Source organism: Osmia lignaria, chromosome 3 (genome assembly GCF_051020975.1).
Source record: "Osmia lignaria lignaria isolate PbOS001 chromosome 3, iyOsmLign1, whole genome shotgun sequence".
Lineage (NCBI taxonomy): Eukaryota > Metazoa > Arthropoda > Insecta > Hymenoptera > Megachilidae > Osmia > Osmia lignaria.
The window spans coordinates 10,666,764-10,694,308 of NC_135034.1; the positions used below are offsets into that span (position 1 = coordinate 10,666,764).

At 45.9% G+C, this 27,545-nt stretch overlaps 1 protein-coding gene across 5 annotated transcripts in view; it reads left to right on the forward strand.

Annotated features, from left to right (window-relative positions):
- The window catches only part of LOC117607961 (transcription factor hamlet), a 59,430-nt gene that overhangs the window by 17,287 nt on the left and 14,598 nt on the right, over positions 1-27,545 (forward strand). For 2 of the 5 annotated variants that reach the window (XM_034332279.2, XM_034332281.2), the window contains exons 1-3: positions 16,130-16,746; positions 19,480-19,872; positions 20,167-20,360. In XM_034332279.2, the coding sequence (XP_034188170.1) occupies positions 16,695-16,746; positions 19,480-19,872; positions 20,167-20,360 (639 nt within the window). In that variant the 5' untranslated portion in view covers positions 16,130-16,694. Of the gene's footprint in view, positions 1-3,985; positions 4,358-16,129; positions 16,747-19,479; positions 19,873-20,166; positions 20,361-27,545 lie in introns of those variants that run through there. The other 3 variants (XM_034332284.2, XM_034332280.2, XM_034332282.2) reach the window with 2 other exon arrangements.

Below are 27,545 nucleotides of genomic sequence, written 5' to 3' on the forward strand. Positions count from 1 at the left end.
CTATCGAATACCCTTCGACGCGACGGACGCATTATGCCACCCCTTCAACCCCCACCGCATCGAACAACCCGCCCCCGAGCGTTATGATTAAGTAATAAAACATTTAGGCCCTTCTCCCGCGACCCCAAACTGAAAAACATCCCTCAACTCTGCTCACGACCGACGATCGACGTGTGACTTAACGTGTGTAAGTACGTGAAATGCACACGTGTAGACGGGAAAGGGCGTGACGACAGATGCTACGGAACATATCTACCCTCCGCTGGGCGGTTCAGATTCTCTGCTGATTTTTTCTCTCTTTCTCCTTCTCGCGATCGCAGATAGCGTCGAGCATTTTCAGGTTTAGATGCCGATCGTAATTTACGGTTTAGTCCTTGCCGATCGAGATGTCTCTATTGTTGTTCGTCGACTCGTTTCCGGAGCGATGGTGTACCTCCCTCTTACCGATACATGGAAACGATTTCGGTTTATTATTGTAGAAAATCGATTGATTTTTTTTTTTTCTTCTTTTTTTTATTCGTTGCGTAGAAGATCGCGTGAGGAAATGTCGGAGGAACATCCCTGCGGACTTATTTCCAATCCGATCGTTCCATCGTTTTGTCAGGCGAGGATTATCGGACGAAGCGAGGCGAGCAGCTCTGTGTTGCGTGTACCGGGCCAATGGTATGAGCTACCGGATGCTCGTGCTTCCAGCCTTGATTTATCGGTCCTTCGAAGCTCGCGGATTGCCGGTAATTCCAGTTATTTCGTCCTAATCCGAAAGTTCGTTCATGTCCGGTCACCGACATTCAACCCTCTCGAACTTCGAAGCGTGACTTCTTTCCTCGTATCTTCTGGCTACCCTGTTCGATGGTGAACTCGTTTCACCACTTCCCGCGTTTATCTTTTTTCACCCTCTAAATCAGTATAGTTTTCGCTAGCTATCTCGTTCGAAGGGTGAAACGGTGATAAGTCAGGTAATTGTGAAATGTTGAAATTGATTCGTGGTAACGTTCCGGGAAACGAGTTGAGTTTAATTGCAGCCTATTATGGGCAGCTGACGATGGTCGGAAAGTGGATGGAAAATGATACGTTACGTATGATAACCAGTAACATGTGAGAGATCCCCTCGCGTCGGTAAACAGGTGCTGCTGACGTTTCAACCCCTTTTAGAAAAATTTGTTCTCGTTGATAGTCAGTTTCTTGGTTTATTACGATCAAAGGCTGAACGAAAAGAATTCGAAGATAAACGACCGTAAAGCACACTAACGTATCGAGAAACGTGTTTTGCTTGCATCGAGCATTCTTACGATCATTCGCAATAGGTGAGGCGTTATTTCATAGCCAGACCCCCCCTGGGGTATCCAGTTTCTTCACGGAGGAGGATCTCTTTCGTGTCCCCCTGCTGATTCTAGCAAAAGACGATCTTTCGTGGGCGGATCCCTTCTTCTTAACGTTACACGCGACTAACTACTTACGATAACCTGGAAGATCAAGCACAATGGCGTATGGTTACAAACATCTGACCTCGCTCACAATGTCCTCATTAAAATATGAATGCGTCTGGAACTCGCGTGTCCTAACGGCACGCGACGAGTTTTCGATTTCAACAATTTCCAGCCTCTTACCTTGCTATTTCAACTGGACAAATTTGCAGGGAAATCGATAAAGAGGTTGTTAAGCGTTCGGCAAATGCAAATCGATTCTTTCAGCGGGTCTTTTGTAAACGTTTCCCATCCACCGCCGCGCCGGCCGGTGTCTATCGAGGAAATTGTCGCCGTTCCTCTGGCGGACGGTCGACCGTGCGAAAAACAAACACGCCGGAAGTTTTCCCGGCTGACGAAAGAAAATGCAATCAGCAAAACGGCAGATAGTGGCGTGATCGTTGCGGTCGCGCCGTGCCGTGCCGTCACTTCCGGCGTGGACGATAGGCTGACGCATAATTTCCGGTCCGAGACCTCGAGGATCCATCGATCAAACACTTTGGAACTCGAAGAAGCTACGAAGCTTCCTTTCCTAGATACACGCTTCGATGTCTCGTCTCTGCTCGCTCGTTAACGCGTCTCTCAACGAGAAAAAACGACTTCCTCGATGATCGAACTTAGTAGAAAAAGTGAAACAAGACGCGAACACAAATACGAAATGGAAACTGCGTCCGTTTATCTTGTTTACAATTTTCCCAAAGAGCATTACCGATCGTGAGGTTAATAAAAACCGATCGTTTCGGTTTTCTTTTACAAACGAGAATTTTATTGGACGATGTTATTGACTTAGGATCTGATATATAGCCGTGTCAAGAAAGGAGGCTCTTTTTTTTTTCTCCGTAGGGAAAGAGCAAGGAGAAGAAGAGAAATGAAAAAAATAAGAAAAGAAAACGTTTCACTGACTTATCACCGTGGCTCCTTTCGGCGACGCGTTTTACCCCGATTTTCGTAGCTGCAGAACCCACAGGCGGTAATTATTTGGAACCCTTTGATGGACGTCCTCCTGGTACCGCGTTCGTCCGCTGCGGTCTCGGGTTGCCCCATAAAGAACTCGGACATTCATTGGGCCCCCCTAGCTACTGTGTCACCGAGCAGGCAAAGCACCACCACTGCGCCTCTCGAATTCGAAGCTTCATTTCACGCCTGCCTGCCAGCCAGCCGCGCAACTGACCCTGCCAGGATCACCGAGACTCCTCCGAGTCAGAGTCCTTCGCATAAATCACCGAACAAACTCCCTAGCCGTGAACGAGATTCTTGAAAACTTGGCGCAGAGATTCGTGATCGGTTCGTCAATGTTTCTCGACGTCTACCTAACGTTTTCGATTGTCCGCAAGATACAACCGTCGATCCTCCCACATTGTTGGTGCCCAAATTTTCCTATCTACCGGAAGAAGGATGTCTGTGTATCTGAGAACAGAGATATCCTCCTGCTATGACAGCGATCCAGCCAGAGTGTAAAGATGTGGAGTACGTAGAATAGAAAGAAACGAAACGAAGGGGCTAGCCGGGGGTTCTTCAGGAAATCGAACAGGGTTAACAGGAAGCCAGACGATATCGGTAAACAATGCAGAGTCATTAAGAGAATAATCAGAGTAGATGTCCACGAAGATGCCGGATGTCACCGACTGTGGCCTCTTCAGCTTTATCTGGCTCAGTGCAAACAAGGGCCACGAGTGTCTCGAAAGGCTTCGCCGAGTGGCTGGTCGGTGCTTCTTTATCTCGCGATGCCCGCCCGGTTGTTTAGGCTGCTGAAGCCCTCGTGACACGTTCAGGAACATCACACGAGCAATCCCGACGATCCCACGCTGCACAGGTGGTGCTGGGATTAGAGGTTCTCTTTTTCGATCATCGATCATTCGTTCCACTTTGAATCGTTACCATCTCGACTTAACCTATATTTCAAAATTAACTTCAAGATGTTCAATATTTTAATAATAGCACAACAATCTTATTGTTGTGACTATCTTCTTATCGCGATATCTGATATTCGGTTATACTGGACTTTGCTCCATAGTCTGATTCGTGTTTTCGTATTAATAGGGGTCATAATTTTGCACGAAGATTGATGGTTAATCGCTCATCGATAGATAACACGAAGATATCGATTAATAGCTTGTTTGTACCGGATTTTTTACTGGATCGTGATGCTGTTGCGAGCCACTGATACTCGCTTAAGTATCATATCTAATGTATTAGGTTTTCGTTACCATATGGCTAGGGATGAGCATCAGGACACTCTCCGAGAGTAATACGATGGATACAGAGCGAAGCAGACACTTAGAAACGTTTCATTCTATCAGCTTGCTCTTGGCGCTCTGCTCCTCCATAGATACCAAGATTCCTTCCGGATGGTCGGCGACGCACGGCACTTACGAGCAATCGTCCAGACCTCTTCTTCCTCTTTTCATTGCTTGCATTCTGCATATTACTATTTTATTATGAAAGATGTAAAACGCGATACAAAGTCCGAACGTGATTCGTTACACAAGAATTCTTTTTCGGCTAATCTATGACACACGCGTGAATGACGTAACACCGTGCGACAGTTGTTATCAATCGAACAGGTAACGTGATACTCGATGAATTTTCGGCCGAACAACGGATGGAGTACTTATGTCGCTTTCATCGTGTGTCGTTCCGACATGATAATGACAAAGGGTGGCCGAACAGATAGAATCAGATAACGCGAAAGTGTCGTCGATCGGGTTGGTTCGATTTCCAGCGAAAACCGTTTCGGCTGATTCGTCGGTAAACACTCGGGTGTCATGCATGCTATCGTTGCGGCGTTTCTACAAAACACTAATCGTGCCTCGACCTCTAGCAGAAGAACCAGAAACGGAGTACCGAAACCTTCTTGACCCAGGTGTCCATTGACATGATTTTCAAAGGCAATCGTGAGTACTTAATCTTCGTTTCATCACGACGAATACCAATTGAACTTTGGAACATGATTTGGTCTCGTTCCATCTTAAGCTTAACTCCTTTGCCCTCACTACATATTGTGATATACATATTCCGATTCGAGATTAATGAGAGAGTAACTAAAGTTGGTAATCCTGATAAAAATCAAACGAACTGTTACGTTATTTGATTATGTACCAGGCACAGATAGGTAATGGGGTTTCAAAGAAAATGGTAAATACTTGAGGACGAATAAATTTGGAATTGCCAATCGAAAAGAATGTAGGGCATCTGAGAGACTAATCAGCGATCATCAAACGCGACGATTATCGTGGTAATTCTTCCTTCCATTATCAAGATGACCGTGGAAGGACTTCTCGTTCGTGGAAACGCAGTGGAAGCATGCGAGTTACGTAGCTTTTCGAGATTGCGTGTCGTGGCCTGTTCTTCTTGAGCAAGGACGACTCGAGAAGGCAGGAACGCGAGTGTAAAAAAACAGCTAGGAACTCGAGGGTGGAAGGAGAGAAGAGGGTGAGAGTCGATAAGGCAAATAGGCACTTGGTAAAGTTCGTCGAACAAGAAACGACACAAATTACAGCCTGGCTTCTTCTATCTATTCCACTCGAGCCTGTTCCCTCTCCTCCTTTCAATTTTCTTCGTCCTCTGCCCACCATCTCGCGTTCTAAAACAACGGAAATCGAATATTGCTGGGCTTGGAATTTTCTCGCAAATTTATCCTGCAAAAAATACAGAACTTCTTTGTTCTTTTGCAAGGAATTGAATAGCTTTTCTTCGATAATAGTCTTTGACTGTCTATCTAATCCATATCGCATCTGAAACAACTCGTTTCCGTTTTATTTCGGTTCTGACACCCCTGACTTGGTACGTGCAGATAAAATCGCGAGCCTATCGGGCTCGATAAGATTAGTCGATCGGTGATCGAATTAGAAATTCGATTTGCCAATAATCAGGAATGTGTGTCGTCGGTGGATCTTCGTATTGACCTCGTTTTCTACATTGTTCATTCTTAATTAACATACTCATTATCCATAGAAATGGAAGTTATCGAAAAATCTTCAAATCATTTCCGTGGGACACCATAAGTAGTAGCTAAAGTTACGCTGCTCGAAGATACTTTCATTGGTACGGTTGCTCGTTATCGTTGAGCGGTGATAATAACCGGGTAATAAAGACTCGATGAATCTTAAGGCTGTATTTAGTCTTTGTACCTCTGTATGTACAAATTATCAGCAACATCGATGACAATATCATTTGAGAATCACTTTCTAACAGAGAAACGTTATTTATTTATTCGCCGAAGTAATATGGGCATGTACAGATTGCGTAAGTGCCCAGATGGAATGATAACAGAAATCAGCTGTATAGTTAAAATCATTGATAAAACGGTATCGAAGTTTTCGGTATATTGGTATCAATACAAGTGTATTATATTGATGAAGTAACAATATCTGTAATTTTAAAAGGTATCAATATTATATGATACACTATCGTAATTTGAGGGTTGAATATCATTTGAAAATCGTCTATATCGTCAGCTTCGATTCCTGGAGCAGTCGAATGAATAAACCTTAAAGGCTTAAAGGCGTCGGAGATGTCGTTGGGGTTGGTGCCGGCCGCGGGGCCATCGGGGGAGAAAAATGAGTGAAATCCATTAGAGGGGAGATTCCGTAGCTGTGACCTATGTCGATCCACGCTCACATTTGCACCGATATCGTCCCGTGTACCGTTGAAACACACGTACTCTACGTGACGTGTACGTATGAATTCTAAGTCGATGGGTACGTTCAGTACGTCTATAGAGTGTTGATGCATTGGGGAGTCTGTCACCGGCGCAGTTTCGTGTCCCAACTGCAGCGTCACGTGCATCGCTAATGCGTTTTTCGACTTGTGCCCCATCGAGAGAAACGAACGACTCCGGTTACGTGAATCGAGAACAGAACAGCTCGTATTGGGTGAAAAAAAAGAGGAAGAAACATAGCGTTACGCTATTCACGAGGGTGGTTTATCTATGTTTGGTTAAGAAGATGCTCGTAAAATAGCGAGAATTTGAAACACTCTTGAGAGAAGTGCTCGAATAGTCGTAAAAATTCATTGCGTTTCGATTACGTGATAATATGCGATGCCTTGGCATTGTTTATCGTAAAAGTCAGCCCGAGGAAAGTTAGAGGCAATTGTTAAATGAGAACTGATAATTAAATTGTTTATTCGATCGCAGTGATAAATATCGAAGAGTTATCCATTCTTCGTAATCTTAAATAAACTACACACTGTTCCTAATTGATCGTACACGGTGAACGAAGCATATGCGAGCATTGGATGATAGAACAATCGGCAACGATTAGACCTCGTTCCGAAAGACAATTGATTCGAGTATTTCAATCGGCTCGTTGCACTTGCAACAAGTACATATTATTATTCGTGGTCGCGTGTTCGAACCGATCGAATCATTGTCTCTCAATCATTTCGTTCCTCTTTCTCTCTGTCTCTCTGTTTGGACATGTGGTGCGTGCTTCTAACGAGATGATATGGTCGATCAGGACTTCCTGAACCACCATCCATCCCCTTCCTCCCCCACTGGTTCAACTCGAGCCTCTCGCAGCTTTTCTTTTTTTTTTTTTCTTTTTTCAAAGGGCCGATCGTCGAGTCGTTTTGTTCCGGTAATGCGACGATTGTTGGCGCGAGCCTTGAAACAAAAACGCGACCGAGCCATCTGTCGAGCGAAATGAGAGAGAGAGAAAGAGGGACGAAACGAGCTAGAAACATCGGCGAGAAGGGAAGAGAATGGAAGAAAAGAGCATCCGCAAATGCGGCCGAGGGATTGTTTTCTAGTGGCTCGTCGTTTAACCCCTCCAATCTTCTGCTCGCGAACGAGAGCTACCCCCGTCTCGTCGGGGTCGTCGATAATGTTCTTTAACTCCTTCACCCCTTATCCCGTGTCTCGTGCACGTTTCACGTGAAATTTTTTACCTTTCAACCTTGTATTGCATTCTCTGTTCTCTTGGATTTAGAATAATAACGTTATGTTGTAATTTATTTTATTTAATCATTAGGATATGTTATTGGAATCTTAAGAAAGAAATTGTAGACTGAGATTCTTGGAAAGCCATGCAGTCAGTCAGATCGGTCAGGGTCGAAATTCATGGGACACCCAGTAGGTGGTCGATCCGTGCCAAACACGCACCCCGCATAACGCGTAAATGCGGTGTAGTAGCAGGGCCGTGGATTCTAGCAATTACACACCCTCAAGTGCCCTTAGAGACGGGTCCCCATTAGGATGAGAGCAGAGGGATGTTTTAGCGCGGTGTGGCTCGATTTTCGAATTCGCGAGTAATGCTGATCGTCGTGTTTCGTGCTATTGCTCTTTCATTTTTTTTCTCAATTTTTATCACTTTCTAATCAATGTTTCATTTAATTTTATCAATCAACCTCATAGTTTCCTGTTATATTCGGCTGATGTTATAGCCACATATTATGATACACCCTGTATATATATATATGTGTGTACATATAGCCATGCTTGGGAAACGATTAATCGTCCACGTCGAGACGTCATTGCCATCTTTGGTCGCTTAATCGGAAGTCTCCTCGAGTCTCGGGGGAGAGTACGTGGCGTCGACGTAATCGAACTTCGGTATCGGCGCCCTCTGACCCGACAGTCGAAACTTTGCCCGCTGAAAAGAAAGTTCCAACGGGAGTCAGGGAACCCGCTGAAACTCCAAAACCATCGTCCTCGACTTTGCTGATCGTTGCTTAAACTCGTGAGAGAGCTCGCCTTCGTCCACGAAAGATGAATGTTAATGATTGCGGCCCGTTTCAATGGAAAAGGGATAGAAACCCTTATATCCCTCCGGAAGGTCTGAACTTATTAAACCTTCTATGGCAGAATTTATACATTTTTCATATTATCCGTCGATCGACGAAAGGGATTTTCTGCAGAAAAAAGGGAAACACCGAAACGAACAAACGAATCACCGTAGGTGTCGCAGAGCCAATGAAAAAATGATCGCAGTCAATCGACGATATAGTGCATGCGCTGCGAGCGTCAATAGGTATTCACACGGTGGCCATGACACAATAATCAATTTTTTAACGCCTCTACCGTCGCTGCCATGCTCGACAAGAGTCATCTGAATGACAGAGCTTGATCAAAGGGCCAAGCCAGGCGTTTGATGTCTGACGCACGCGGTACCATTTCAACCGTCCGCCACTGACTGAATTCAAATCCATGATCAAACTTGAATTTCCATGGGACACCGTCGCCCCGATAAGCTTTAACAGACATTTTTTCCTATTTTTTTGCCCAAAATCGCCAATTTCATATTTTGACACTGTTTTTCATTCGAAAAACAAGCTCCGATTGTAGCGTACGTTTGTCAAAGACACATCACCCTGTTGAGAAATATTTTTAATAAAAGTTATAGGCGAAACGCAGATATTCATGGGGTTGCAACCCCCGTCTTGGAATTCGTATTTGATGAGCGTTCGTTTCGAATCGGCGACGAAATTGAATCTTCTCGCGCTTCCGGCGCGGCTGTTGCCAAATTTCTTTTTTTTTTTCTCCCCCGCGCCGGTTCGATTCTCATCGGTTATTTATCGACCTCGTTGTACTTCCTACTTGCCGGTGTCGAGTGTCGACACTATCAAACTCGAATTAGAAGGACGAAAGGAAGAGTACGTTTCTTTACTGCCTGAACAATTACGGATGAGTTATAGATCGCCGGTTATTGGCTCTACAAATCGTCCGGGCCGGCGATTTCTCACGCCTCGAGTCGAATCGGTCGCGATTGTGCCGTAACTTTTTTCCTTTTAATCGAAATCCTCGAATAGGTCGCGACGGGTTAACCGCAGACAATACCAGACGAGTGGCTGTTGCTGGAAGCACGAATCTTCGAGGAGAGAAAAAATAAAAGAGGTTCCCTCCGGTCGACTTTTTTCGTGTTTTTCACGCTCTTTGTATTTCACGAAAATTTCGAAAAGGGTAACTTGACTTTTCAACCCCGTGTAGGTATCGTATATCGTACGCTGTTTTCCTAAGAATTGCAGGATGCTTTTCCACCCCTTGTTCGCAGGTAGTAAATCTTGATGATTATCGCATAGTCTTTCGTTCAGCTTGATAGTATTATTTTCTTCAGTTATTTATCGTCAAAAAGATAATTTCTAAGGAGATTAATCAGGGACAAATAAAAAAAAAATCAGGTTGGTAGTTTTCATGGAACTTCAATTAGATTTCGATCCGTGTCACCGCAAAGGCTTCTTTCACCCCCAGCCGTGAAACTTCACGCTTTTCATCAACCCCTCTTATACTTCCATACCGTACGGAAAAAAATTTTCATAGGACAAAACGAAACGCAGGTTAACTGGAAGCATGATCTAGGAAGGGTAGAAAAACATCTTTACTCGTTTCGCGCCCTTTCATCGGTGCCCCTGAACGGTCCCAAAGGGTGCATCGTGACGAGTTACCCCGTGAAATTCACGCAACCGACTGTCCATCGATTACTCTTCCACAATTGCGGATATTTCGACGGAAAGATGCCGTTAGATCGAAGATATTCGATTCCCAGATGGCTGTTATACCCCCTCTACGGATTTCCTTGCCCCCCTCTTTTATTTCTCTTGTCTCCACACCGTAGATTTCTTCTTCCTCTCTCCCTCTTATTTTTTCTCTGAATAGAATCACACAGCTATTCTTCCAGCCAGCTTGAATAGAGTCAGAGGCAGTCTATTCGCACGTGATGGAACGACGACTGCCAACAGAGATATCTGGACTCTTATCTCCTGGTTTTGCGAATGCGACTGTCGGATATTGCCGATCGTTCTGATAACGAGACACTTCTTTTTTTCATTCTGATATTTTTGTTGAAAATTCTGACAAAGACAATCGATGATTCAAAAAATGAATGATCATATTATTTATCGTCTAGATGATGGAGGAAGGTGATACTTAACATTTTTATGGATTAAATTCCAACGTTATCAGGACGATGGGTTGTGAATTGAATTCCAAGGAAATTACAGTCGACACGTGATATCGTATTAGCTTGGTGCAAACATAATGACTTGAAATTAGCATTCGAGTTGGAAATATCTTTTCGCTGACTTGAGTTTATTTTCAAGCCTCGATAAATAACAGTAACCATGATAAGCATAAACAGGTATGATAAAACATCGATCGAAAAATCCAGATTTCGAGTCGATCGATACAATTGTCGTTTCTGGACAGAACTGTCCTGGTTTCTACGATTTCCATTCAGTCGGCTCCGGTTTCGGTAAAGCTCGGGGGTGTAAACGGTCAGATCGTATCTATCTCGAGAAGAGTGGCCAGACCCTCTGGAAGTCGCGTCGTTTTTCTCGTTCTCCTTCCCCTCTCAGGGAAGAGAAGTCAAGCCACGAGCCGGTGGCCGAGGATCGAATCGAAACTTTTAAATCCACTTTATCTCGCGCCCATGCTGGAAACGGTCCGTAAAGGCTATAAGGGATGCGTGAACAAACACGGTAGCAGAGGGTCAGCGTGCATTGTTGGCCTTGTTTACGAGCGAGGCGTGAGATTCCAGCAAGCAGATTCGATTCTTTCCGCGGCGATTTATCGCGTCGAAGAGCTCGCGTGGATACCCCCGCGAAAATTGAATCCAGCTCGATTACGTTTCACGTCGATACGAATGGATTCCCGATTCGCGATAATTTCTCTTTACCTTAACGATACCGTCCAGATGTTATCGAGGTGACGGTAATCGCGATCGTTTAATTCGATGATGAGCAATCTGCTGCCTGCCAGTTATGTACATGCTATTTACAAAATCCACTTTAACAAGTTATCTTTCTTCTTTCAACTTTGACGCGAGAAAAAGGGAAAGCGGGTGAAGAGGAACATTTATTTTTCCTTAATTACGATGTTACAGAACATAGATTACGTTGTCGGCTCACGCTCAGAAACATCTGTTCCCCCTCCCTTTGGAAGGTTCTACCCTTGCGCAACTTGCCCCCGCCAAGGGCTGATATCCGCAGGGGTTTTGCCCTTCGATCTTCTCATCTACGAGCGAGAAGAGCTAGCCGAGGATTCGTTGAGGACGCGTGGCTCGTTTAAACAGCCCGAAGCTCGAACTATGCGAATCTAATTAGAGTCTAATCGTTTCGATTACCGTTCTGCTTGCCCCCGAGGTTAACCAAGGTTTACACTTGTACTCGATCAACTAAAAGTAATCGTAATCAATTTTGAGATAGATAAACAGAACTATAAAGAGTTAGACATCGTAACACATGATTCCAAATTGTTAATCGATCAAAAATGATCGGGAATAGTTATAAGTACACGGGGACGCGAGGTGTAGAGGAATTGCAGAGGGGATGCCAGTAGGGGTGGAAACGAACGCAGCAGCGAGGCACATAGAAAATTAATGTCGGATATGAGATAAAATTAATTTAACGGTGGGTTACGCTTGTGAACCAGCCGGAGGCTGTGTGCTGAACTCTGGATCACAATGGCGAAATGGCCGGGCTGGTGGCCACTGCAAACTTCACCCACCACCACCATCACCGTCTCTATCGTCGCAGGCAACACCATCGTCGACGGCAAAGCCGTACTCGAACCAAAATATAATTAGCCTGCATTGTTAATGCATCAATATTTGCACGCTGTCCTGCCTTCCCGTCGTTCCACGCGATACGCGTTTTCCAATAAGCCTGCACTTTGTTACGTTACGCCTATGTATGCATTACGGGAATATCGCTGTTGATTCCCTCTATTGCTTTCAACCCTGTCTCTCGGTCTTTGTTCCGTACTGAATATTCCCGCTTACGACGAATCGGTTAGCTCGTATTTAGCCTGACGGTGTAAACTTGATGCACAAACCTTCCTAAATTAATCGGTGCTCGTCGACGAATGGCGAACGTTTAATTCGCCGTTGAATTTTGACCAGCTCTACCCGCTATTTGTCGATAACAATACGCGCCCGCAGCGATAATTCCCCCATCCCCCCTCGTTACTTTTCCGTGAAATTATGTCGATATAATGGATATAAACGTCGCGACTACCTTTGTAAAATTCTAAATAATCGACGTGACGGGATTAATTGAAATTTAGATTCCTCGAAGAAACAAGAGTTAATGAGTGTTCGGAAGGTAGGAAAGTAGGAGGTAGGAGGGTGTTGCACGCGCTCGAGAAGGCTCAACGGTATACACACCGGATTTTCCCTACTTCAGCCAGTTCCGGTCGCTCGCGTGCCATAATTCTATCGTCCGCATCTGGGATCTTCTCCTACACCTTTCGTCGATCTTGACCCCGTGACCTGAATCTTCGATCACGAACGTGGCAATTGGATTTCGTTAGCAATTAAATGATTAACTCCGCGACTGAAAAAGTTTCGACACGGACGATCAATCTGTCGGATAGAGATTACCCCGAGGGTGCAAAGTCGTTCCGGTGTCCTTGACGCGGCAACGTACCTATAACGCGTTTGTAAAAATCGTTAAGTCGAAAGAAATCTCTCGACGGGGTGAGAGAGACAAGCTGCAGAAGTTTGTCGAAAAAAGGAGGGCGTCGACGGGAGGAGTTCGAAGGTACAGGGTCTTCCGTTAGTTCATCGTCTTCCGGTGACTTCCGGTGGCCTCTAACGAGGGACAATGCTTCTGGTACACGGCGTGCACGCGGCGCACAACAATCGCGTCTCAAGTTCCTCGAGGCAGGAGGGCGGTGCTCCTGAGATTCATATAAAGTCTTCTCATCTCTCTCGTTCCCAATGTTTTTCTCTTTCGTTTGCACTCGACGCGTTTCTTTCTTCTGCTCGACTACTTATGCCACATAACGTGGCTCTCAATGGCACATTAGAGAGGGCAGGAGCGATTCGAAAGGCAGCCGAGGCGTGTGCGCACACAACACTGCAGAGAACCAACTCGACTCGAACTGAAATTATAGACTGCCGGGCACGACCGTTGAGGCGACTCCATCTAAAGACGTGTAGATCCACCACCAATCGGTATTTCGGCTAACTCACCGACATATATGTACATACGTGCTCTCGTTGCTAAGGGTACGAAACGGTATTCACCGACACGCACGTCGTCTCTCCTCGATCCTTTTCACCTAGCCTTGTATCGCTAGCTTCGAATTATTCCTCTCTTCTCCGCTTCATCTCTCCCCCGTCACCATCCCTACGCTACGCCTTTCTTCCTTTCTTTCTTTCTTTCTTCCCTGTACTCGCGTCTTTGTCGAGGGACGCGCAAAATCGCTTTGGGGTAGATCAAGAAGTCGACTACGCGGACTCTTGGAAGACCACTCGAGCAGCAGCCGATTGTTTGATCGCTGTCGAGCATCGACGACCATTTCTTTCTTCTTTTTTCTTTCAGCTTAACTCGCGTTGGCTACTTCTTTCTCTGGTCGACCGTTAACAGTCCACTAATTCATTCCGAGTGCAGATCCTTCGTTCCTCCTGGCCCACCTTGATCGCATCTCGAGAAACTCTTCAACCGGCTACTCGAAAATGATTTCGCGTTTATCTGATTCCCATATGGATAATAAGTCGTTGAACCTCGTCGAGAGAATCGAACTCGTTTCACTCTTTCGTTAGACGCGCTATAATGCCATGGAACAACGGATGTTCGTTCGAGGATCGATAATTGAATTTCAACGGCGACAGAGTTCGCAGCCACGAAGGTATTTCGTAATTTATCGATAATCGCGAACGGGAACTGGCTGAACAATAGCGGACGCGGGTCCTTCCGAGTGTATCTTGTCGTAGTTGTCGTCGTCGTTTTGACAGCGACAGGCAGGCGGTTGACACGCCTGTAAAATTGCTTCTCCGACACGGCGAAAGTTGTCGGTCCCCGACGAGCGAGTACACAGGAGACAATTTTCGGGGGTGTGAAAAATATTAATAACTCGGCTGTGTTGCAGTAAGGGACGAAGGGCTTCCGAGTAAGGGATGGCATAGAGTCGGAGGTCGAGGGGGTGGCTGGGTCAGAGGAGGGGGTGGCAAGTGTTTCTGTCAGTTTAATAGCTTCGCGCCTGACCCCCCCCCCCCCTTCCTACCCTCTTCCTCTCCTTTTACCCCCGTGGGCTCTCACCCTACATGCGCACACTTTGCCAACGACGTTACGGCATCGTCACTCGACGCGACGCAACTTGCGCTACACCTACAAACTCTGCTTAGATCTGATAACCCTTTGATACTCCCGTGTTATTTATTGCACCCCTAAACCAACCCCGTCGTCCGCCACTTTCTCGATAGTTAATATAATAGTATTTGAGGCTTTCGGGTGTTAGCGGTGTCCGTCAGGAAAATCAATTCGAAAGTCAATTATCCATTTTTATTACAGACAGACTTGATTACATTTTTATTTAACACAGAAATTCTGAAAGATCTCGTTTCTTTTCTCATTTTCTTTCTCCGGAGGAATCGCATTAGTGGGTCGCATTTATCACAAGCAACCCCATATAAAAAGCGCGCGAATTCGCGAGCGAGGTTGAAAGGGGTGGTCGAAGAAGGTGATATCTACGTCAGAGATTGGTGGGAGGGGGAGATTTTTATGCTGGTGTAAATCAACCACCCCCCCCTGGCCAAATATCGCAGCTACGACGATCGCGTTGAATGAACGAAGGGTACCAACGTTGCCGGCCATAAAGAATGATATAACTGCACGCGACACATGTCTTCCTGCCTCCGGAACACCTCTCATATCGCTTACACGACCTTCTTTCTCGCTGAATTTCGCGGCACACGGAAAATGAAGATTTGTTTCGACATCCTTTCACCCGGGCTATTCATTCTTTCCGACCGTTTTCTCTTCACTCGTGGATTTAACCCTTTACCGTTCATACATCTTTTTTGCGAATTCATAAAATGGAATAACGAATTTTTCCCTAGACGATCGAAATATCCGGACGGCGAGAGTGTAACGAACTCCTCGCGGTTTCAATTTCACTTTTCCGTTGACATCAGAAAAGTCGTTCACTGACTGTGAAGGAAAGAGTATGGAAAAAACAGGAGTAGAGTGACGTTTTGGAAATTCTGTTGCGCGTTCGATTGACTGGCGAGGCGTGATGACGGTCCAAGGAACAAACCGCAATGTATTGTGAAAGGTGGTCGAAAAAAAAAAAAAAAAGAATCTAGACAGCCTCTCGTGACAGCTACTTTCCGAAGAAAAAGGTGACCGAGCCTGTCCAATAAAGATTTCGATGGCTGTTCCACTGACCCTGACTCTGCGTGGGGTCTTTCCACGTTCTCGAGGGTTCGCGCATTGGAAAACATTTCTTCGCACTCTGACATTTGACCCGTGCTCGTCAGCGAATCGTACATTTTCCATCGTTTCGTATTCCTTCTGCAAAAAAGTGTGAAAGGAACTCGACTTTCTTCAATCGGCATTATGATCAATAACGTTCAGACTGTAATAAAAAAAGAAAAAAAAGCTACCAGTTGAAAGTCACAGGTCGCAAGAATTTAAGAATCAGTGATAATTGTGATAGGCAAGAAAATTTCACTTCTCGTCAGAGAAGGGTGAAACGAAGTTGAAGAACAGTAATTAATTAAAAGAAACGAATCCGTGTAGAGCGGATAATACGAAAGAAACTGGTTTGCGAACCATTCCAAGAAATTGGAGTAGGTGTTTGATGTTGGTAGCAGGAGCGTGTGTCTCGTTCGTTATCAGAGTCACGTTTTCTGATTCTTCCCTCGACTCCCCCTCTCTGAGACTCGGTCATACTCGCTCAGACAGCCGCAGCTACGTTTTCTCTGTCAGTGTAGTATAAGCAACGTGTCTCTGTGTTCGTCTGTTCAGTTTCAGCTTTTCGTTCTCTTGCTCGCTCTGTCGAGGGATGCTGCGGTGGACTGGTGGGGATCCGAATGCGATAGGGGTTGCTCCGCCCGTGGGCCAACCAGAGGTCTCGATGGAAGCGGCTCCGCCACACCCCGTGGATCGTCCCTGGCTTCCCTCGGGAACCCTCGTTGTGCCATCCTCTTCTCAACAGATTTCGGATCCTCTAGTCTGCCAAGAGCCAGCTGACACGGAGCAGCGCTCTTCTCTTCCTCATCCGTTTCTTATTTCGTCATCGTGTCCTATCCGCGTCGTACGGTTCGTAGTATCGCTACGCTTTCCGACCACCTACCCCCTGCCGATCTAACAGTGAACGAACTACCTATCCTTCCTGCACGGACAATCGGTATCGATCGATTCATCATGGACACGCGATCAGTTTCGACGTTTTGCGGATTCGTTTAACCGTTGGATTATGTTGACAACGTGTTATCGTGAGACTTGACTGTGATAGCATGTGTGATTCGAATTGACAATCGGTGCTGCAGGCTTTTCCGATCGACGCGAATGAAAGGTCTCGATTTGTCCCGGCCCGTGGTCGACTACAACAAGATGAACGGTAAGTTTGAAACGTTTGTTGAAATAGTTGGATCAGGGTTGATTGGTTTAGAAATCTATCGAGTTAAAGGAAATGGAATTAATCCTTTGAACTGTTATTTATAGTCTGCTATCGACATCGTCGTGTACAAAATTATGATATTTTATTATGTACAGTATAATATTGAGACACTTTAATTTTTTATTTTATTTTAACACCTTAATTTCCAAGTCACTCGTAACGCGACAAATTTTTTTATTATACTTACTTAATTAGAATACAGTCGTTTCATTTGCTACCTCTAATTCTATTTTATTCGAATTACCGAGAAAAAGCGTTCTATCTCCGAGTATCTAGAAAAGGAAGCTCAACCGCAGCTTGTCCGGAAGCCAGAGTGCAGAGATTCCTCTATTCAATTTGGTTTGCCATCTACTGGCAATTCCCTAGTGACACGATAGTTTTATCAGCATTGTGAAACGGTAATCCTTGTTGCAGGATTTCAATCAATTCCAATAATCGATTCCTTTCAAATCAGGTGCGATTCTTTAGGAAAATTTATTTTCTGATTAGCGGAACAATTAGTATCGTTGGAGCGATACGTGCTAATGGGCAGCAGAACGAACAACTCTTTCCATCAGGATTCCCGTATCACCAGGATGTCCTGTGCGGTTACAGTAATGCGGTCTACGCGCGTGTGAATACGTTCCACGGTGCAATCGCTCTTCCGACACCCTGCCGTTCGCCTGCCAATTTGCTTAATTATCTTTTCCGGGATCCGTCGACGAATATCTCAGCGCCTTTTCTAATATTCCCGCTTTCACGCTTCTGGACCCAAAGACGAGCAAGTATTTAATTCCTCTTTATAGAATCACTCTGTATAAGTCCCTTTTCCCATGAACCACGAGTACGAGTATATTAATATCCTTTGAATAAAGAAACCTGTTTATCCAACCAGAAAGAAACCAACCCAGTAAATGAAAAAATAGAGAGAGAGCGAGAAAAAGCTCTAGTCGTAATCTTCCCACGAATAATTTCGATTCTAAGCCGCGTCAAAAGCGGCACTTTACTCTAATCGGCCTGGAAGCCTCTCGAGCCGCTATCATCGAGGATAATATCGCGTATGGTTCAACAAGTACTCGTAGTTCTGTCAAGGGAGAAAGTACTTGAGCACTCGTGTCCCACAGGAGTCAAAGACCCCCGGTGTCGAGAGTTTTCCAAATATTGTTGTTCCATCGTATCGACTAGTCGCGCTGGAGTAGTAAGGGACCCTCCTTTCGAATCATCCTTTCGATCTCTTCTTTACCAGCGAAAGTCAGCCCGGCAAGCTTCTGTTTATTCTATCGATCAGACCGGATTTCCGTTTATCGAGTTCGAGGGATTAATCTTGCTCCTTCTCGAAATCGCATCTTTACGATTATTCTCTTCTGTTCGTCGAAACATCGCGTGATTAGCGCCGATAGTCGTCCCGATGTCATAGAACACGATTCCCTGCTGGACAACCAGCTCACGTCTCGATATCTGTATTATCGTCCGTCTTCGAGTTTCGTGTCGACTAGCCGACCGCACAGGATCACCGTTTTCTTTTACGACTGGCTCTCGCTAACTCCACTTTACTCGTTGTTTACCTTCTCCAATTGAAGCTTGACCCATAAATTTGATATTTTTAACGATTTACCGGTGCTCCGGTTCGATCGGAACGAAGATGATGCCTGGGAGGTCTTTCTTATTTGTTAGTTTCTTTTAACAATTCAATTATCTTTGATCAGTAAATAGAAAATATATTTTGTTAGTCATCGAATCGAATAGTGATATCATCCTATGTGACACTGCGAACGTTGGATCGTAAAAGATCGACATGGCGAAGGGAATATCGAGCTGCTTTTATATACTTTCCTCTCGGATACACCTGCAAGCTTGTCGGCAATTTGCTTAGCCGTGGATTCACTCAGCTTAAACTGTTTACAGAGGACTCTCGATCGTTGTCGCAGGTCTTTGCGTGTCACTCGTGGACGGTCGTGCACAGTTCATAGTTTGTTCTCAGATAGCCGATACAACAGCGGAGATATCTTTCGATTCGAAGATAAGTCCTGTATTAGAAGGGCCCGTCTCGTATCCGGTCTAGAGTTATACAAATAAATCCAGATTCGAAGGATCGTTTCGCAGGTTCGTAGTATCGTAATTCAGAGAAAAATTAGGGCCTGAGAATGAAGCACGATCGTCGAAAGTAGAGGACGATTTCGATAGGTTACTTTCGGTGTAAGATTCAGTCTCATCGCGACGCTGTTTCGTGGTGCATCAGAAAGGTAGGGGGACAATAAAGTCCTCCTCTTATCGCGTCAAACATCCTTGGCTCGGGTGTCGGAGTGTCGCCTGGTACACTCACGGCTCTGTGACTGAGAAAACGACCGACGGCTCGAGGAGAGATAGTGTTCTTCGATTGCCACTTGTCCTTGTGTGTGCCTAGGATTTCGCCTGGCCCTGAAGGGAAACCAGGGTCTCCGCAAACAAACCTCGCCGTTTCTTCACGAAATCCATCATCATTTCTCTCCCCGTTCTCTTCCTGCTCTTCGTAGGTACCACAACTTCCTGCAGCGCCTCTGCAAATTTTCACATTCGCGATTATTGCTGCAACGTTATAAATTGAATTTACATGAACAACAAAGCAGAACGTGGGTGGCCTCTGCTGTTCAGCACCTTTTAAACTTCGCGAAGAAGCGACGTGGTTGTTTCTGAGTCGTAACCGTATTGTTTCAGGAAGCAGCGACGAAGGCGAGTCGACGTCGGGCACGTCGGCTGGAGGAGGTACAGGAATCGGCGAAAACACGGAAATGGAGGAGAACGGGTCGATTCGTGCCGGTAGCAACAGTTCCGGCATCGGCAGTCAGGTGTACAGGGAGCTGAAGAGCCTGCACTCCAACTCCACCATCGGCCACGATTTGTCCCAGGATTACAATCAGCAATCGAGGCCGTCCTATCAACGAGGTTACTCGCCCGCCATGGACAAGCAACAGCAACACTACGAGAAGGAACGACATCGAACAGCCTCGTCGAAGGAGGAAGAAAAGTGTTCGTGGGATTACTTGGAGAAGAGTGACAGAAAAGAGTACTCGAGATCGCGGGAGTCGTCGTACAGGAACGAAGCCTACCGTGAGTGGTGAAATACGATTTTTTTTTTTCTTTCTTTTCTCTCTACCGCTCGAACGATCGTGTGAAGCTAATTGCTCGAATTAGAATATTGGGTCAGCCGCGAGCTGCTTAATACTACGAATTATCGTGTAAATTATCGGGAGACATGGTGCTTAATTGTCTGGATTAGAATAGTAGGTTAGCAACGTATGAGGGCGAATGGTTATCGAGATAATTCGTTTGAAAATGAGGTTTACATCGTTCTCGATCTTTGTACGATCGAACGGTGTTGCGATAATTCGTTTCGATTCGCAGAGGACACGATGAAGCAAGAGCAGAAGGAGCAATCGAATCGCGAATGGGTGTCACCGGTGCCGGAGGTCGAGGTGGGAGGCAGCTCGGCCGATCCTCAGGTTCGAGCGCGAAAGGACATTCCACGGGGTGCAAGATTCGGCCCCTTTCTCGGCAAATGGGCGAGCGAACCTTTCAACCCCCGTTACGCATGGGAGGTGAGTGAGTTTTGTATTTCTTTACGTTTGCGCGAGAGCTTATCGCTTTCGTTTACGTTCCTTTAGAAATTCACTACGGAACGTACACTCTACATACGCGTAAGTAAACTATGAGAATATATCGACGCTTCTAAATCGAAATAACTTTTTCAACTAGCTTCCGGACGTTAGATATAATAGTTGGTTACTTTCGGAAATCATATTGTTTCCCTGCGAAACTAGGGATTCGCGTACGATATCATCTAGCACGGGGTTCTCGTGGAACCGTTTGAAAGATGATCGATCTGTTTATGGTTCGGGATCCGGTGGAGGAATACTCTTTGCTCGAAACCAGTGTCAGTGGGCTCGCTATCCTCCTGCTATAATCCCTGGTATTATCCGGCAGATGCCGAAGATGGGAACACCGAGGAGAGAGTGAGAGAAAGAAAAAGAGAAACGAACGGACTAGACACCTGGTCGGTTCTGTTCGTCGAAGGTGTCATCCATGTTGACAGATCTGTCAATTGGCTCGCCTCGGACAGTTCTCTCTCGATTCCTCCTTCTTTCTTCGAAATTCTTTCGAAACTCGACCGGGGAAACGGCTCCGTTGGATGCTGGGTTTTTAAGTCGACCGTGAAATCGTGGCGTGGAGTCAAAATCGAAGAAACAGTCCGTGAAATCGTCGGCAAAGGTTCGTGATTTTCCATCTGGAAGATCGGTTTTCTGTCCGCTTAAATTGCTGGTCAATAGTTTGGAATTTGGATAATTTTGATGATCGAAATTTATTTTTCGAGAGAGAACGTTTGTCCGCTATAAAAGTGGAGATTATGGCGCGAGTAGAGAGAATCGGAAACTGGCCGCGTACCGTCCAGAGGGTGTGATAGATATGATAGCGGCGGCGTTATGTTACGTTAGCGCATGTCGCACTGACAAAATGTAAATGGCGCCATCCATCTAACTGCCGACAAAAAGGCAGCCGGGGCCAACTGTCGGACCGGCGATTACAGGATCGATTAAAGCCAAACTACCCCTTCGTTTCGTCGGGCCGATCTATCAACCCCACGCGCGTAAACGTGCGAGCACACGAGCCGGAGAAAACATCGCGACAGAGATCTCGCCGTGAGTTCTCACCGAATTTTGGATATCCTTTTTAAACGGAAAGATCGATCGTTAGAATATTCCTACCGAAAGAATTTCGCGTATTTTTATTTGTCCCCGGTGGAGGAGAAAAAAACGTTCGTTGCACACGGATTGCTAGAAATACAATTTACAACGAGGAGAGAGAGAGAGAGAGGAGGTGACGAATCTATCGAACGGTTGACAGAACGCGTGATCCTTTCGCTGAAATTGGAGAAATCTAGGAGGGATCCCTTTCGATCGATTCGCACGCTATCCCCTAATCCTAATCCTTTTCTCACATTCTCAGGGAAAATGGTCGAGTTTCTCGCGCCACGGGATCAAAGGGGGAAAACATTGAAGATTGAAACAGGATTATCGATAACCCGCTATCAGGAAACTCGTAAAATATCAATTTAATATTCCATAGTGATAGGAAAGAGAAGAGATCGCGATGAAGTAAAGCTATCTCGTTACGGTGGCATCGAATTGAAAGGGAATCAGCCGGCAAAAAAACGAACCCTCAAACCGAAATTTTCCCCAAATTCCGTGGATAGTTACCCGCGACGCGACGTCGCACACCTGAAAACGAACGGGGGTAGGTATTCGAGGGGTGGCCGTATTTGAGGCGTATCGTTGGTACCCCACCTGCCGCGCTGGCCCGGGCCTCGTTTTTCGGCTCCTCCGAGCGAGTCGGGTAAGAGGGAAATGGGAGGAAAGCATAAGGGGGATTCTCTGTTCCGGTTGCGTTTTGCTCGGTGACGCGTGATCCGCAGAACTGCCGACTCGCGGCGTGCCTTCGTGGCGACTAAACCAATCTTGGGCTTAGCTCAGTCGGCCGTGAGAGACCCTCGCTTCGAGGGTATATACCGCTCCAATTTACCGAATGATCTCGAGAACCCGGCCTCAAATGATCAATCCCATGCCGTTTATCGCGCTAGTTGTCCATCACATTATTCCTTTCTCCTCTCTAACAAGCATAGTCTCTTTAATCCTCGAACATCCATCGTCAATCATGATCAAATCAGAACTTTCATTACGGTTAACGAACGGTGTATTTTTAACGCTCTCCTCGACGCGTACGCACAGGTGCATTTGATAAAAAAGCTTTCTATATTTATCCGTATGTTTTTAACTCATTCATATCCGTACGAGGGTCGTGCAATCTGCTCTCTTCCTCGTGTCGTTCGCTCATCGACATATTGAGAAGCATCGTCAATTTTTCCGCGTGATCGCTGACGGACCCTCTCGACGTCTCTCGACAGCGAATTCGAACAGCCACTCCGCGCCACGCCGGCTGCTTTTTCCAGCACGGCTACCACGAGGGAAGGGAAAAAGATCGGTTGTTTTTCATATTGAAGCGGCAGCACGCACGCGACTCGCTGCCGACCACTTTTTCGACAAATCGGCTGGAAAGTTGCGCCATTAGCGACGTATGTCGCTGACAAATCGAATAAACGACGACGTCCGTGTCCTCGCGCGAACCGCACGAACCACCCTCTTGTCCGTGACCAGATAGAACGTCGAAATTAACTGCAAAATTCCTCTATAATATTATATCACCAACGACGTATATATACGTCGTATGCAACGAAAGGGTTAATCGTGGTCGACGAGCGTGTAACGTGCACCCTTCTCAAATTCTCTGGCGACGATCTTCATCGAAATGACAATACGCTCTTCCTTGCACGCCTACCGCTTAATCATTCAGGATCCAGATTCATCTGAATGGATCCTGGAAGGAAACGTAGGTGGTGCAAGCATTGTGGATGTTATTAAATTCTCGGCCAATCTGTAAGCTCGCCGATTCTAGACAATCGACGAGGCCGTCGTTTTGCTCGTACAATACGCGCAACACCGGTGCCCATTATTCGTGGACATTGTCCAGGTGAACCGGTCTTTGGGGCGTTGCTGGAGGTCAAGCCCCGGAAGTGATTCGACAATGAGCCACATTATACTCACCCTCCTTCTCCTCCACCTTCTCTTCCTCCTGATTCAGCTTTGCTTCTTATTAAGTTGATCGGGCCGCGTGCATTTTCCTTCCTCTCTGCTCACCGGCCACGTTCTTCGTCGCCGCGTTCTCGATGCAGTAGGTCCAAGGTAACACGGTGACCTTCGTTTTCTCAAGGCGTAGGGTTACGCGGACGGTGATTTTCGCCATATGAAATTGAAGCCGGGACCGCGGTCGGAACCAGTGGACAGAATCGGCAGGAAACAAGTGACAATCAGTGACGCGGGGAATATTTGGCATTGTGAGGCCTGTCGCATGCCTGGACGTACCCTCTACACGGAAAAAGAATCCCCATAGGTAGGCCTGGCCATCTATGCGAATCTACCGGCCAAAGGGGCTGACCCTTTTGCATCCCTTGCGCGCTAAAATTTCTTTCCTCGGCAAGTTCCTTCCACGTTACATAGATTATCATTTCACTGATAATTATTTTTCTTTTCGTTTCGTTTTCTTTTCATTTCTTAAAATTAGGTATATGGAACACGTGGTTTCCTTAGAGTTTCGTATCGTTAGAAATAGTTGAAGAAAGGGTATGCATCCATACGTTATCCTTGGTTAGGACGAGAATGCAAGGGTCACTGGCTAACTAGCCCTTTTCTTGAGGATCGGGTTTTTGATTGACGGGTTTGCCGCGGCTGCACCTTCTCCTATTATGTTAATAAACTGATGATACAGCTTTGCGAGTGTTGGATCGTTAACGCGTTTATTTTGACATTTAAATTTACCGGCAACGAGTTTTGCTCTCACCCTTTCTTCTCTCTCCCATGAAAGTATTATAAACGTTTCTTTTTGCAACTGTTCAAAGTTGCTCCGACTGCGAAAAACCATCGAATCCGATCGGAGTTCTTTTAACAGCGTCGTTAAAACGTTTTTGATCGATGAAACATTTTCGCGATATGTTGCACGTGTCTCGACCAATAAATATTCTCTCGGTAAAGGCGGTGTGTGTACTTTCGACGAAACGAGCACGCGTCGCGTTAGACTCGAACGTAAGGCTTTAACTGGCCTTTCTTTCTGTCAAACCAGCTGTAAAGCCGGCTCTTCTCGCTTTACCACCCCATCCCTGCCCTCGGCTTCTCGTTTCCTCTAGGGTGCCGGCACCAAGGGCGATAAATCTCGTCCGCTCGTTACCCCACTATCTGTCGATAATAGACATAACAGACACGTGTTGCCCGGTCGTCAGGCTGACCCGGCTGTCCCGTACAATGGAGGCGCGTCGTCGCGTCGGAATATCATCGTCTTCAAAGGACGATTGCTTCTTACGCGATCCTCTCTTAGTCCCCCGACGCGACCTGTTACAATTCACTACCCCAGTGAATCCAACGCTCGAAGCTTATTAAAAAAAAAAAAAAAAAAATGAAAAAGAAAAAATACTTTGATTGTACTTCCATTAACGAGAAATTCTTTTTATAATATGTAGTACGTTTGCTTCGATTGGGTTGACCATTGTTGTTACTCTAGCGTTCGTATAACGCCGGATTTGATTTACGGTGCGCCGTCTCTTTATCGTTCGCGTGATTGGCTATCGAAAATGTAATTAAACTACCATCGATACCTTCGTGCGAATTTCATTCTAGCTGGAAATTCAAACGTACGGTGCGGCCTCGATGGAAAAAAAAAAAAAACGCCGATAGAAAGAAAAAGCTTTGTCGACGATGAATCGCTAAAAATGTTCGCGATAGTTACGTTCCTCTGTTCTCCAGAGAACAACGGAACGACGCGACGGACGAACGCGAGCTAGAAATTAATTAAGGATTAATTAAGAGTGGTAGGAGGCTTCGATAGTCGTCGAAAATCGTCTACGTTCTCCTTCGGGGGTCGTGCTTTAAACTAAGAGGAAATTAAGCAAAGATGTCGCCATGGCTAATGCCGCGTTCGGTCGGGGGGATCACGCTGACGCTGTACGACGCTTGGAATCGTAAACAGCCCTGTTATTTAGGGGATGATAATTGACCGTTTCGTTCGCCCCGTCGCGCGACTCTCAACGAATTTCTCGAAACTCTGGGAAATTCACTGCTGCGTCGCTTCGGAGCATACGATGTTTACGAGCCTCTCTCTTTCTCCAACGACGTACCGAGGGGATGAAAATGGAATTCGATATGCCATTGTCGTGTTACACTACGATAATGACGCTATATTGTCGATGATTATGATCTACTTGTCGACGAATCAAAAGACTTGGGACACTTACCAAATTTCATACAAACCGATATCGTGGGGATGGAATCACGATGAAGAGAGAGTGGGGGATGATTCGGCCACGGACCGAGAGTTTTCTCCCCGATTAGATACATATTTTCCCGTACTTGACCCACTTGACTCGCGGCAGGAAAGTAATGCAAGTAATGACGAAGCAAACGGTGCCCTTCGACCCGTGTCTAACGCGTAGCAGATGCCACCCCCGTACGTACGTTCCACGTAGCAAACTCGAACCTCTTTCTACCTCCCCCGCCAAGCGTGTTTCTCTAAGGGAAGCTACCCTCGACGTATCTAGCGGTATAAATTATATCCGAGTCGCGTCACTGCCAGCCTCTTATATATTATATGATCGATCATTAGAGAGACTGGCCTGCCAGAAAATTTGCCAGAAATCGCTTGATTCGTTTCTTTCGGCCAGACGGACAAGTCCGCGGACCCTTTGAGCCGAGCCTCGGTTGAACAACTAGCAAGAATAATGACGTTTCATCGTTTGACGAATGATCCTTCTCTCGTGACTTCTGAAAATTAACGACGCGATCGAGGTTCCATCGATTAACGGTGCCAGATCGTTTCTAGACGCAAGTTCCTCGATGCATCCCAATTAATGAATCTCTAGCGATAGGTACGGGACAATTAAGTTGACGCGGCGCCGGGGTGCCGTGTAGCTACGAGCTGCCAGCGGCGTCGTGATTAATGCAAGCCAATAGCGGAAGGCACACAACGAAACGCCTGCAGGCAGCAGTGTATTCCTGTGTATATTGAACTTAGGCTACCACCCTGAACCGGACCAGATTAGTTCGGTCATTGTGGCGAGGACCTGCGCGCTCGTATGCACACAATCTGTCAACCGTGGCCGCACTAAATTCTGCCAATCTCGTCGACTAAGTGGAGCTACGTGCGAAACCGAGCAATGGATATTCCGGATTCGCTTGAATTTTCCAACGGTTTCCCCGTTAATCCATCGGACCCATCCTGGATCGAAGGAAATACCACGATCGATCCGTTAATTTTCCAAACGAGCCAAACGATACGATCAACTTTTCCTGTAATTCCATCGACCAAGCTGGAAATCATTGAACTGATCAAACATTCGGGCGTGCATATCAAAGCGTTGCTATGAAATAGCGGTTTCAGTTTTTCTTTTTTCTCTCGTGCCACAAAACAATGACTGCCGCTGATTGCTTGTCGATTCATGGACCGGATTGGGTTTACATTTTGAATGCGCCCAACGACCGCTTATCAACGATGAATATTACGAATAAACGACGAACCGCGATCATGTTTAATGATAGCTTCATTAACGAGCGATTGCAATGAAAATTTACGTTGCATTGAATAACGTTTATGGTCAATTTCATTTTATTTCAATTTCATTGTACTTTGAAAAATAAAGATTCGGTCGAAGTGTAATCGCACGAAATGTCTCCGGCTGCCCCCTTAGAGGCCCGTTAACGGCAACAGTTTCGCGGATCCGAGACAATTGGCGGCACATCAAAGGCGCCGATTGTTTCCCGTAAATTATAACCGGGAGGGCACTTGCTCGACTTCTCGTTATGAGTTGGCGAACAAGTTCAATTAAGTTCACGCCGGCGAAGACGAGGAACGGCTTCCTACACACGCGGAGACCCTATCCAACGTCTGTAGCGCCATCAACCCCATGGAACTACCTAAACGGTACGGAAACAGAAACGGTGAACTAGGGAAAGGGAGAAGCGGAACACGGTGACAATGAGAAACCAGGAAGGCTACAAGTTTCTTATCAACTTGCAAACTTTCAACCACCTACCTAATCTACGAGCCCTTTGGTCTTTAGAATTTTACAAAAAATTGATAGCGACGTTAATTTAATGAAATTCTATATAAATGATATCTATCAAGATTTA